Here is a 13,373-nt window from a genome sequence, read left to right as displayed (position 1 = left end):
TTACACATTGGTAGCAGCGTTCTTAAATGTGTTGTTATTATGTAATCTCTTACATATAAAGCAAAAGGATATACAGTAAAACCTCGATAGTACGAATTCCGTGGGACCAAAAATTTAAAAAAATTTCATTAATTTACGATCACCTACCAAATTACCGATACAATTCTTTCAAAATAAAATCTGCAAATACCATGCGTCATTAATCCATTAATTGAAATTACCAAGTAATGTAGGTAGGTATTTACCACCATGTATATGTTGAGCTCTATAAAAATAAAAAAATACTTAATATTTTTTATTTTTCCAATTCCTCAACAATTGTTTGGCATTGGTTCTCTAGTAAAACTCCATATCCAATCCAATAAACTCCAATAAACAATCAACAATTAAATACCTACAGCCCAGTAACATGTGAGTTATTGTTTTTCCTTTGAGTGGAGTGCAATAATTGTGTCACTGATGTGTTAATGGGTCATAAAATGTCGGGTTTATTTTTACCTATTTACCTTCATAAAATAAACATTTTTTTTTTTTTTTACCATGTCCGATCATAGGATCATATGGGCCTGAATAGAGGTTTGTATTAAGAGATTTTGTTTTTTTACGAGAAATGGTTGTCAGCCACTTGCTCAACCTATTAGGTCCATACCCTAACAGAAACAAATTGAAAAACAATATGTGTACTTGCCAGACCCAGGATTCAAACCTGGGACCCACGGCATTATAGTTAGCTTAAGCCGCGCGGCCACCGTGGGTGTTTTTATGTTTATATTTATATTTCACAATTTGTTGTTTTAAAAAAAGTCTTGTCACAATTGTGAATGACTGGCTCATGAAATATTTATTACGATTTATTGAATATTTTTATAAGCCAGGAGTCTGTAATCATTTTGTATTATGAAATTCAAATTAAAGGTATGATTTTATATGAAAGTAATATTCAATGGACCATTTTTTCGCGAAAATTACGATTTACGGAGAATTTCGAACTATCCTTGTTCTTATTAACGAGGTTTTACTGTATACAGTGATTACTATTGACCTTATTTGATTCAAATTTGTTGTCATTCATGACATTCAATCACTGGAAATAAAATCGCTTACAGGTTCATGCCCCTTTGTGGTGACACCTCCAATTTGTAACTTCATCGGTGAGTCTGGATTATTATAATCTGGTGCACTGACGGATTAGTCACAGTTTGCTGACAATTTGAAACTAGTGTCAGCAGTTATTAACGGCAACCAATTTATTGTATTTTGATTTCAATGCTGTTCGTTACTCGCGTTTTAGGTGAACTGATGACTAATGTTCCCATGAGTGAACTGAGATCAGCACCCAAAGAGTTGTTGGCTGCCCCCCACACCATCAAGTTAATTAAACTGGCGGGATACGAAAAGATGGATCTCAAAGTAATGAAGCCTTGCCTTACAGAATATTTGAATCAGATTGTCAAGAGCAAAGAGAGCCTAATCTTTGTAAGTTACCAATCGATTTCAACTAGAATGTTTACAAAACTTATTTTCGTGTCTACATAGATTGTACCTTTGATCCAGCAGCACAGAAGGAGGGTTTTCGAGTCCGACCACCCCTCAAAAAAGGAAAAATACAAATTATTTAAGTGAATGCAATATTATTTCTTCTTTTTCTTCATCAGGACCTAATGACTGAGTACTGTGACCTGGATGATTTGGCTGTCTTCTACGACACGCAAGACTTGTGGTCACTGGAAGACCCGTGGCATTCATAAATTAATGTGACTATCTGGGCCATCTAATGTTTGTTTTAACAGTCTGATGCGATATGTTTAAAAGACATCGCGGACGACACAAATGGACACTAATGATATTTTTTCAAAATGGACCCCCAAACGATTTTTCTGTGTGCGTGCTTGACTTTTACATAGCATGAACTTTGGCATGATGAATAATATAATATATCTATTGATAGGCATTCATATCATAAGGGTCATTTTTGAAATATCTAGCCGTTTCAAAATTTACCCAGGAACCCCTAAATTTCAAAATGGTGGAGAAATATTCAATTTCCTGTAATTACCGTCTGATTATATTTATTTTCAGTTTGGACAATATGTATTTTATGAAACATCAAGAAGGCGGCCAAAAAATCACATTATTTTTTTCTGATTCGGTTGATTAATTTCTAAGCAATCATTATATTGGGTATATAAAAACGTTTCTCAAATTCTTTAAAGATAGCAATATCGATGATTGATCAATATTGTTTTTAAATTAATCTCGTTTGTATAGATTTGGTTTTTACCATAGATGTATTAAAAGTAAAGATAGGCAACGATTTGGCTTCCTCATACAACTGAATGAAGCATACCGACAACAGCCAATAACTCACGAGAAATAGCGACACCAAAAAAAAATGCAGGGCCTCACGGCGGATTTACTCTGCTATATTGACCATCGTAATAATGTACCCATATACTATAATAATGTATTAACTTTCAGTACTTGACAGAAGCTAAATATATTTCAGCCCTCTTAGTACGGTGCGTAAGGTGCTGGCCTTTCATCCGGGGGCTCCGGGTTCGATTCCCGGGAGGTCAGTCTGGGTGTTTGTGATTGTTTCACTTTTATTACGAATTACATTACTAAACTACTGTCAAGTGAAACCCAAAACGGACTAACGTTTAAACTAGCCGCAATGACATTCACTTCACTCTATTTGTGGTCAGCATCTGTCAGTCAGGTAGCATTTCAACACTAGTTTAGATTCACTCAAACAGTCAATTCCAACAATTTTATAATAAACATAGGAGGTAATTATTTACATACATCTAAATATTTATAGGGTTTACCATGGTAATAAACAAATTCTATAAATGTGCAGTGACAGTTGGTGACTCAGCTACACATAGGACAACGATGCCGCTTCGCATCGTTTTGGATAGTATCGCTTCAAACCGTATTGCGATCGCGTTCGCATCGACTCGCCCACGTAAGACGCCCAGTTAGTGTTTGTTCTTTTCGTTGCTATCATTTTTACAATTTAACACAATACACAAAATTTTTATTGAATATCATATAGCCCACGTGAACCTTTCACGTTGACTTGCCAATTCGAACTGAGCGTCAATGTTATGCACGATGAAGTGTTACCGCCAATTGATTACCAGCTGGGCGGGGGGTTATTATAGGTATGGTGTGAAGTGATTACCAGCCTGCCTCACTATACCTTCATATAACCTGCCGTCCCTAGGTTTTTACTATAAATAGCTTATTTTTAGTATTTTCATCCGCTGTCATAACCAAGTACATACAATGGTTTTAGGAAACAACTGCGGCAGGAACTGTGCTGAGAATTGCGAAGACAAAAGAATCTATCAATGAGCGCGTCATTGAAATGTGTACACCCGAGTGGAAGACGATCATCGAAAATGGAGACGACATTGTCAGTATGTATTTTTTATAAATCTTATTAAAAAATACTGCCAGTGCCAAAGTTATTGAGGAACGATAACTTTCAGTACCAGACAGAAGCTAAATATATGTCAACTCTCTTAGTACGGTGCGTAAGGTGCTGGCCTTTCATCAAGGGGCTCCGCGTTCGATTCCCGGGAGGTCTGTCTGGGTGTTTGTGATTGTTTCACTTCTATTACGAATTACACAACTAAACAGCACACTACTGTCAAGTGAAACCCAAAAAGGACCAACGTTTAAACTAGCCGCAATCACATTACTTCACTCTATTTGTGGTCAGCATCTGTCAAAGACAGGTAGCATTTCAACAGTAGTTTAGATTCACTCAAACAGTCAATTCCGTTGACATATTATTAAATGTGCAGGTATTGCCAAAATATAAGCCCTGAAACCTGTAATTGTTACTTATGGATTATTGGGTTATTGTTTTATTGACTACATCCATATTTTGAACACAAACATGACCTTTGACTTGTTCAGCAACCAAAATGCAAATGTCACATCTATAAAGGCAGCCAAAAACAACAAACTGTAATTATTTACAATGAAGAAATAATTAACCAATAAAATCACTTGGGGCTTGCGCAGACAGAGAGCGGTCGGAGTTCTGCGTTCAACCGACCGTTGACCGCTAGCGTTCAGGGACAGCAGACAGGTGGCGGTCAACAATATGCGTTCCATTTGTATACAAACGTTGTAGTGACACAGGCGCTGCATAATGCGAGACTGCTATATTCCGACTGCGAGTGGAAGTGAGAAAGCACCGCTGTTGCGTACTCACTCCCCCGTGTGGTTTCGCTCTATGTTGTTTGACTGCTCAAATTCCATTCAAATTTTTATTTACTTTCGCATGTCAATACAAAGCTTCGATGAATTATATAATTTGATTACATTTGACATTGACTTGTAAACTAAATATAATCTAGGTACTAAAATTACTGCTGTAATCAATGCATTTTATCAAACCGGATATTTAAAAACTTAATATCGATGATTTTAAACGAAGTGACATATAAACTTATTTGTTTGTGTACCTACCTCTATCTATAATATTTGACATTTCGATTCTAACCTTTTAATTTTACCCATAACCTCACATGTCAAATTTATTCTATTATTGAACTATGAAAACTATAAATCTCGCCAAATTATCAAGTATTTATGCACGTAAATCAATCAAGTGTTGATTTAAAAACAATATGTTAGTATTAAAAACGATTTATATAATTTGCGTCACTTAAATCAAGTATCAATCTTCTCTATATCGATTTATTTTTCTGATCCAGACATTGCAACGGTTAAGGCGATGTCTTCGGCCTAAATAACACATATAATGTGACTTTTACGCCATCTATTTATATTTAACCGGTTAAGTGCCCAAAGCGTCTTTGGACGCTCTAATTACACCAATTCTTATGTTAATTACTATCAATTAACTAATTGCGGCATAGAAAGGATTAAAGGCATCTACCATGAATTTCTAAAAATCTGTTACTAAAAACTTTGGTCAGTTTCAATCAGATGGCAGTGAGTTACCATAACTAATTTTAAAAGTAAATTAAAGTTGCCAATTGAATGGAATTCTAGATGAATAAAATTGCTAGACAAAAATTCATTTACATATTATTATTTAAGAATATAATAATATATTCTAATATAACCACTTGAGACCCGAGGGAGAACCAGCCATCAAAAAAAATATTTCTTTGATTTTATGGAAGAGAAGTATTAGTCTATTGACAAAAAAATTTTTTTTACGTTTTTTTTATTTTGTAAAGTAAAATATACTATATGCACATACCAGGTAACACTGCAGATGAATATTACCTACTCTATAAACTTAGGGAAGGTAAAGAAAACAACTTGTCATAGGAATGGTCAATTTTAATAGAACATTACACAATAAAAACAATACAAAAACATTATAAATAGGCTAATTAAATATATTTACACTTAAAATTAGTTAAAATTATGAAATAAAACCCTAAATAATATGTACTTTAAAATTGCTTTGAGCTGCATCCTATACTGTGTGATACAGCTCAAAGCAAAATTTTGTGCACACGTATATATTGCATTTTATGCAAATATACCTGGTGCGGGACTTGCATCCAGGGTATCTGCACACGGATGCTGAATGGTGGCCAACGCTGTCCAAACGTACCTCAGCGATCGGTTGGGGGAAAACCGTTCTCCTGCGAGCTGGTGGCTCTGTGTCTACCTGCGATGTCGACATGTTTCTTGGCCGACCTCGTGCTGGCAGTGTTAAAATGTTGGCTACCCGATCTTCATACCGAATCATAGCTTTCGCTAATCTGATTCAGTACGACAACAGTCATATAATATCCTTTCGGGGTACATTTTCTAGTTTACAATTCCGCATATACATTAGCCAACAGTTTACTACCGCCAAGTCCACAAAGTGGTTAAAAACCCTCACAGGCCATTTGCATGTCTTCATCGCAGTCCTGTAATAAGCAATTATCCGATCGCCGACATGCCCTCTCGCCAACAAATCTTCCTCCAATTCCGGACCAGCATTCGGCATACTGAAACAATAGGAAAAAAATATTATTACATAATCCATATTTCCTCATTAATTCAAGTATTTAGCAGTAAAAATACAAATAATGATGGGTAATAATATGTTTTGATTGAAGTTTACTATTCAAACCATCAACTCCTCATTCGAGACAATCGCTACATCATGTGTACAAGATGTAATGAATTCTTGTTTTTATGCCAAAGCATGTAATGAAAATGAATCTAGTGTATGACCGGATGGTATATAAAACCAATAAATATATTATTAAGAAAATTGTAAATGTCGGATTGTGATGTCGAAGGTTGTAAATGTCGAATGTAAATGTCGTCGCTGTTGTCGGACTCGTAACCGTCGCCGACTTCGCAGTCTGTCGTCCAATATTTCGTCGAGTTCATCAGTATTAAAAGATTTATCTATATGTAAACAAAAAAACATAACCTAATTACATTCATATACTCGTGTCAAACTTATCACTGTAGCATTGTGAATAATTATAATGATGATTATGAGATACATTTTCGAGACAAGTTTCAGTAATTTTGAATGAAATTAAAATTTTATTTTATTAAATTCGGTTCTACAATCATAATATGTGAATGAAAGAAATTCACTATCTATTAGATAATTTACAAAACGTACAAGATGGGCTCGATGACATTTGTCATAAACATAACCTCAAACTAACGTAAAGTATTTATAATTTTACGAAAACGATGAGTCTACGCCTAAAATAATATATATTGATGATAAATGCATGATGGTGATTGAAAATACAGTATATGTAACTCTTTTCAATAATTTTTGAATGTTTGTTTGACAATCAAAACTGCGTGACATAGTTTGTCATTTTGATGTACGATAATAATATTATTTATTATACACTGAAAAGTTTACTTACTTGACAAAAATGTTACTGATGAGTCGATTCCTTCCTGTTTTCAAACAATATACCTAATAATGGCCAAATAAAAAAGAATTGTCATAAATCCGATATTAGATCGAGAGCACGAATGCTTCCATAGACTAATGCTACCATATGTTAAAATGCGAGATTTGTTTATTTTGTTGATTATTTTTATCATAAATAATGATAAAAAAACAGTTGTAATTTAAGCAAATACTAATTGCAAATAATTCGCAGTTTCAAATTTTGAATATAGGCAGGTTTATACGTAAATTAAGTTAATATTGTAATTTCAATTATTAAGTTATTTTTATTCATATGGCAAATTCGCCTCAAACTGATAAACTGATTTTTGTCAAAATGCAGAGAAATGTTATTTTGTCTTGTCTATGTGTGAGTTTCATTTTCAACGTCATGTTATGGTATGTGTGTTTTGTATGGAGATATTTTGTTTCCAAATAATTCCACAACGGCAGCACCATACAGACAAACATGTTGCCAATTTGAGCAATTATTATGGTTTCGATTTCTATCGATTCGTTAATATACAAAAATACAAGATTAAATTTAAATAACTGCCGTAAAAATTAATAAATAATATTTTTAATAGAAACGCTAAGCGTTATTCGCGATAAATTGCGTGTAAGCCGAGATTTTTCGATTTTAATTGCGTGCTTTCTAACCTCTAAATCGATGTTTTTTAAATTTGAAAAAAGAGATATAAGGATATAATAAATTCCAATTTTCGCTTAGCGTTTCCCTGGGTAATAGATTTACGTACATTTTTATCGTAATTTTGATAATAAATCTTATGTCATTCATTCTTACCACCCGATAGAAATGTACCGAATTTGACACTTATTTTTGGTATATAGAACTCCATGATACTTCTTAATTTTTTATTTTATTTTTCTCATTACTTTTGAATATATATTTACCGATTAATAAACTTTTCTAGCTATTTTTCGATACCAACTTTACCTAGAGACATCACCTTAAGAGGTACGGAGTTCTTTGTAATTGCGGGAATAGAACTCTAGAACGCTAGCGTTCCAATTGACCAGCGCGGTCTGACCGCCGGCTGTGTGCCCATACAGTATGAAGTCCGTACAGTACAAAGAACGCGGAACGCAGACCGCCTGACCGCTCCCTGTCTGCGCAAGCCCTTATGTCTACCAAATATAAATATGGCGGCAAATATAAATATGTGCCTACTTACGAAATATTTGTTCTCGGGCTACTACACAAAATGTTCATAAGGCTTATTCTATTATAATGCTCTAATAGAGTGTTTCCCAAACTTTCGACATCTGTGTACCGTCAAATGGGGCGACATTGAAATCGAGGGGCTACTTTGATACTTTGAAAATGTTTTTGAAATTGGCCACACAGTACCCACCGGAACGGTATAATTATAAGTTACCGGTCTATTTTAAAAGATATATCTATGGTCTACCTGTCAAACTACAAATACGGTAATTAAGTGTCCGATTTGTTGTATATCGGAATCCGTAAACATCAAGGTGAATTTGGTGTCTTATTTGAAGAGCTATAAAATGTGAGTACCCTTTTATTATCATCGTAGTAATCAAATGATTATTTAAATACTATAGTGATATCACTATTTCTTTTTCATATTTTAAATTCAAATTTATTGAGGTGAAGTACACTTTTGTGTAACATGCTGATTTAGAGTATGGGGCGTCATTGATACGGGGTATCAAAGTGGCCCCCACACCTAATACCTATACTGAAGATGGTGTAGATGTTAAATTTTAAGAATATTGTTGTGATTTTCTTTTAATTTCCATGTTTTTAATTTCAGAATAAGATGGTGCGACAGTACAAAAGAAAACTAGGTTCAAATTATTTTATTTTAAGTTTTATTGGTTATTTTCTATCGTAATTTTGGTCTCCTATAAAAATGTTCCTAGATCTTTGTTGTTTACTCTGTACTTTTTTGATAACATGATGAATAAATCCTATAATGCAAATCTGTACATTTTTTTTGTTTATTTTTTTGATTGAGAATACGTTTTTATATTATTATTTTATTTAATGTAGCTTGTAACTCATAATGAAATGAAATATAGGGATGGGTTTGAAGTCCCACATATAAACTAACGAAAGCATAAAAAAAATAGGTATCAAAGTAGCCCCACCCCATGGTGTGACTTTGATAGGGTTCATTTTATTTTTTATTTCAATACATATTCGTTAAAATTTCAATTTAATATTATTATTCGGTTGGTATTTATAATGCAATATTTACATTATTTTTTCAGTCTATTCATATACAGTATAACCCCTATTTTACGTTTTTTAAGGGACTGAAGAAAAAACACCTAATTGGAGGGAAAATGTAAAAGGGGAGTATTGAAAAAAAGAACATTTAAATTTTATGTTTCTAAAAAAATAACGTTTTATTAAAAAACAAGTCAATTAAAAATTTTATTGATTTTTTTTTTATTTTTTATTAAAAAAATCATGTATATCAGTTTGTTGCATTTTTGTTTTTTTATTATGTAAAGACCAATCACCGTGCGCCATTCTAAAGACACGGAGTTTTCCCTCCAAACACCTTACGCCGTTCGAATGTCATGACCCAATCATTGTCAAGCGCGCGTAACTCGCATATTTTGAATATTTTCGACGTAAATCGCGGGAAAGAAAAACGGAAATGCGGGTATTAAATGTACTGAAATACATCGGGACTGAAAAAATTACACACAATTGCTGGGAAAACGTGATATCCGGGCACGTAAAAACGAGGTTATACTGTAATCGGTTTTCAAAATATCGTAAATATAAAATAAAAACCGATCAAAGTCACGCCACTTTACGGTACCCCTTCTATAACTTATTTATAACAAATACAGTTCCAAGTTGAAGTGGCAGTGCCAGACTAATAAAAAATATTATGAATATAGTAATCATTAGTTTTGTCTACCTTGACCTAATTTTTACGTTTTCTTGCATTGGCACATGGGGTCAATTCTATATTATACAGGGCGGCAGTGAACCTGTTGGGCAGAATCTGTACATATTATTGTGTGACAATGTATATACTCAAAAATGAACTCTACTTACACTGATATAAGGGGAATTCTAGATTTTAGTAATGTAGGTATTGTAGTGTGTTTCTGGAAAAAGTACGAGAATGAGCAAAAGTACTTTTTTTCCTGTTCAGATTTATATGGAGTAGTGTATCCCGTAGATATGTCATTGTCACCAGTTAATGTTTGTAATCACTATTATTTTTAGACTGAACTTGTGGAAATAACATCTTTGATTACTATATTTATCATACATTGATTTGAAATGTTGACTCAAGCTGGCTGGTATTGTCACAAGTGGCATATTATTATAATTGGTGTTCAATGTTTTTACAGCTACGACACCCGTTTGCATGCTGGCAATGATGGAGTATCATAAATTGAACAAGTCAGACAGATTGGTCATCATAGATAACTCCGATTTGAAATCCGGCAATCTATTTTGCGTCCGCGCCGAACCCGAAGCCTTACTAAAGTTGGACGCGCTCAGTGAACAGGTTTGGTTTAGTTTTATTTACCAAGAAATTTATATGTGTAGAACGTCAGTATTTGATTAATGGGCCATCACGCGCCACCCCACAGTGAAAAAGTTATGATAATAAAGACAATTTTAATTTAAAATTCTGAGCTTTCAATTTTCCAATATATTGTAGGTAATGTTATCTAAAAGATAATAAGAAAGCTAATATATAGATTTGTACATTGATATTTGAGGAACTACCGGCCTCTACCCATTGGGGCGATATATCAGCCCACCCTACCTATGTGAAAACTCCCACAGGGCTGATCCCATCGGTCCGATAGTTTAGAATCTAATTTACAAGTTAGAAAGAATTATAAATTATTAAAAAATGTCTTCACACTTGCTTTGTAGTTGAAACTTAGTTTTATCTGTTTATTTCTAAATAAATATATGTATAATATATTCCTATTTTTCTTCAGATGGCTGTTTACTGCAATAACATATGTGAACCGTACATGCCGAGGCTGGAGGAATTGTGCATAGCAAAGTTTGGTAAAGAATTATTCCTACATTTCACACCTCTGTAATCGCGGAAAACTGGCATGCAGAATGTTTTTCTTTTCAAGATCGAGATATCATACCTTTCTCACCCTTATCACTGACTTTTTTAGACTCAACCGCAAATCGGTCTCTGTAAACATTTCAGGAATGCTTCGGGCATGTGCAAAAATAAGTTTAAATCATTTCCTCATCTATGCATAAGGAAAGGACCTCTATAATGTTCAGGTATCAGCATGTCTCTGTAATGATGCAATTTGTTGTCAGATGGCGGGTGGTACCGGGCATTCGTTGTGGGGGAAAGTGGGAATGACTCAGTCTACGTAATGTTTTTGGATTACGGCAACTCCACGTCCTGCCACTTCATGGACATCCGGAAGATGATGCCCGAGTTTGTGGAAGCGCTGCCCGCGCAAGCCTCCTGCTGTCGTATTAAAGGTATGTACTACTTTATCTGAATACTCGTGGCCAACTGAAATCATTGTGAAACTGACTTAAGCTAGCCACTGGAGCACGGTTACGCTACTGTTCGGGCAAATATCTTGCATAAGAGTGCATTATATTTTTGTCTATGCTCAAATGACAGCCAATGACAGCTCAATTTAACATGTAAACAAGAAAATAACCTAAAATATGCCATTATGGTAATGACATTATCATATTTTATTAGTAACCATTATAAGTAGCATTAATAAAACGACTTATTCTTAACCCGGCACCCGCTTCTGTCACGAATGTAGTATGCGAAATTTCGCAAACAGCGCTTCTGTCGCCATTGTTGTACGCAAAAATGCGCCGGTCGATAATGTAGAATATACATGACGCATGATTTTGAAATCTCTACGATAATTTGCCTTGTTTCATTACCAACGGTGACATATATATAGTATTGTCAAATAAATTTTGTTACAATACTAAAACTTCGATGTTTCACATGCCTTCGACAGGCCGTCAATCTTCGCTCATTTAATTTTGATTTGAAACATCGCGCCGCTTTACTGCGTTTGCGCAGTATACAAAAAGTCTGTATCATTCAACCTGAATCAAACAAACGAAATGGGACGGTTTGGTTTGGGACCGTTTGGTAAATGTCCACGGAAACGCTTTTCTGACGACTAATTAGTGTTGCCAGTACTTAAAATTAATACATAACATATTAGTCTCTAAAACAGAAACATATTTATTGAAACGTCAACTTGTTATGAAATTCTAACCTCCTATCGTCGTCTACAATAATACAAATTTGTATTCATTCATTTTAAATGTACAAAATATAAAGAATGCTTTGTGAATAGGTAGCCATTTAGTTAATTTATAAGATTTATAGGTATGATAGGTTTTTAAAAATTACTTTTGATTAAAGCTTTTTATAATTGACATGTTGACAGTATGATTTTGTGACTTAGATGACAATCGAACATATTAAATTGATAAAATCCGTTAGGTAGGTAATATAAAGATCATTCCGGGTTGATTTAACACAGTTTTTAGTTTAGAAAATATAAATAAAATGAAAATAAATTCTTGGTCTGACATAATAATTATAGCAATCATATTAAATCGAACTCTTTGCGTAGAAAATTTGGCTGGATTTTGAGATAATAAGACCAAAAGCAGCGTCTTGTTCGCGTATGGTTACTTATGAATAATAGGTATTGATTATTAATCTATAATATACATAATTCATGTAAACTACTATGGTGTAAATGTCTAACATATTAATATGAACACCTCACGATATATAAATGCCGAATAATGATTATCAACACTTTGACAGATTGCCATTAGTCTATGGATCGTCCGAATCGGTTTGACGTTTCATGTCAAACCATTTCTGATGATCCGAGAACGGTTTGATTTTCAATGATACACTGAACCAAACGTCAAATCTCAAACCATTTCCGGTCTACTTTCTACTCATACAATTTGTACGTATATTGTCTATGGTTTAATTTGATTTGTTTCGTTCAGGTTGAAAGATACGAACCTGTAATATCACTGTTGTGAGAGGACTGTGCAAGGAATCGCTCTTGATGTTTTTCCGTACAAAATATTACGTATTTTATGCGATCTATTATATTGTGTGAATTTTATTATAATATTTATAAATATTTTGTCTGTGTTATTGTTTATGTGTTTTTAACTATACCATTCATGTGTATTAAACTGTTATAAGGTGTTTTGACTATATTTTTTGGACTATTTTACCTTTGTTATCGTGTGAGTGTTTGGTTGAGAACTTTTTTCAAACTTCAATATGGCTGGTTTAAGTGAGGAATTGGACTCCGATTACGAAATGTCTGAAGAAGAATTGGAACCATATGACCTCAGTGATGTAGGTATATCAGAAGAGCCAATTGAACACTTGAGAACATGGACATCCGGACCCCATGTTCC

At 33.9% G+C, this 13,373-nt stretch overlaps 1 protein-coding gene across 3 annotated transcripts in view; it reads left to right on the top strand.

Moving 5' to 3' along the window:
- The window catches only part of LOC147066978 (uncharacterized), an 81,530-nt gene that overhangs the window by 59,895 nt on the left and 8,262 nt on the right, over positions 1-13,373 (top strand). For all 3 annotated transcript variants that reach the window (XM_085954573.1, XM_085954572.1, XM_085954571.1), the window contains exons 13-17: positions 1,292-1,476; positions 3,302-3,425; positions 10,292-10,452; positions 10,898-10,970; positions 11,244-11,414. In XM_085954573.1, coding sequence (XP_085810699.1) covers positions 1,292-1,476; positions 3,302-3,425; positions 10,292-10,452; positions 10,898-10,970; positions 11,244-11,414 — 714 coding nt within the window. The remainder of the gene's footprint in view (positions 1-1,291; positions 1,477-3,301; positions 3,426-10,291; positions 10,453-10,897; positions 10,971-11,243; positions 11,415-13,373) is intronic.

This window comes from Rhyacophila brunnea, unplaced genomic scaffold (genome assembly GCF_057557595.1).
Source record: "Rhyacophila brunnea isolate RB1 unplaced genomic scaffold, BYU_Rbru_1.0 scaffold_4, whole genome shotgun sequence".
NCBI classification, from domain to species: Eukaryota; Metazoa; Arthropoda; class Insecta; order Trichoptera; family Rhyacophilidae; genus Rhyacophila; species Rhyacophila brunnea.
Note: the sequence above shows the minus strand (reverse complement) of the source record. Positions and strands in the feature narration are given on the sequence as shown.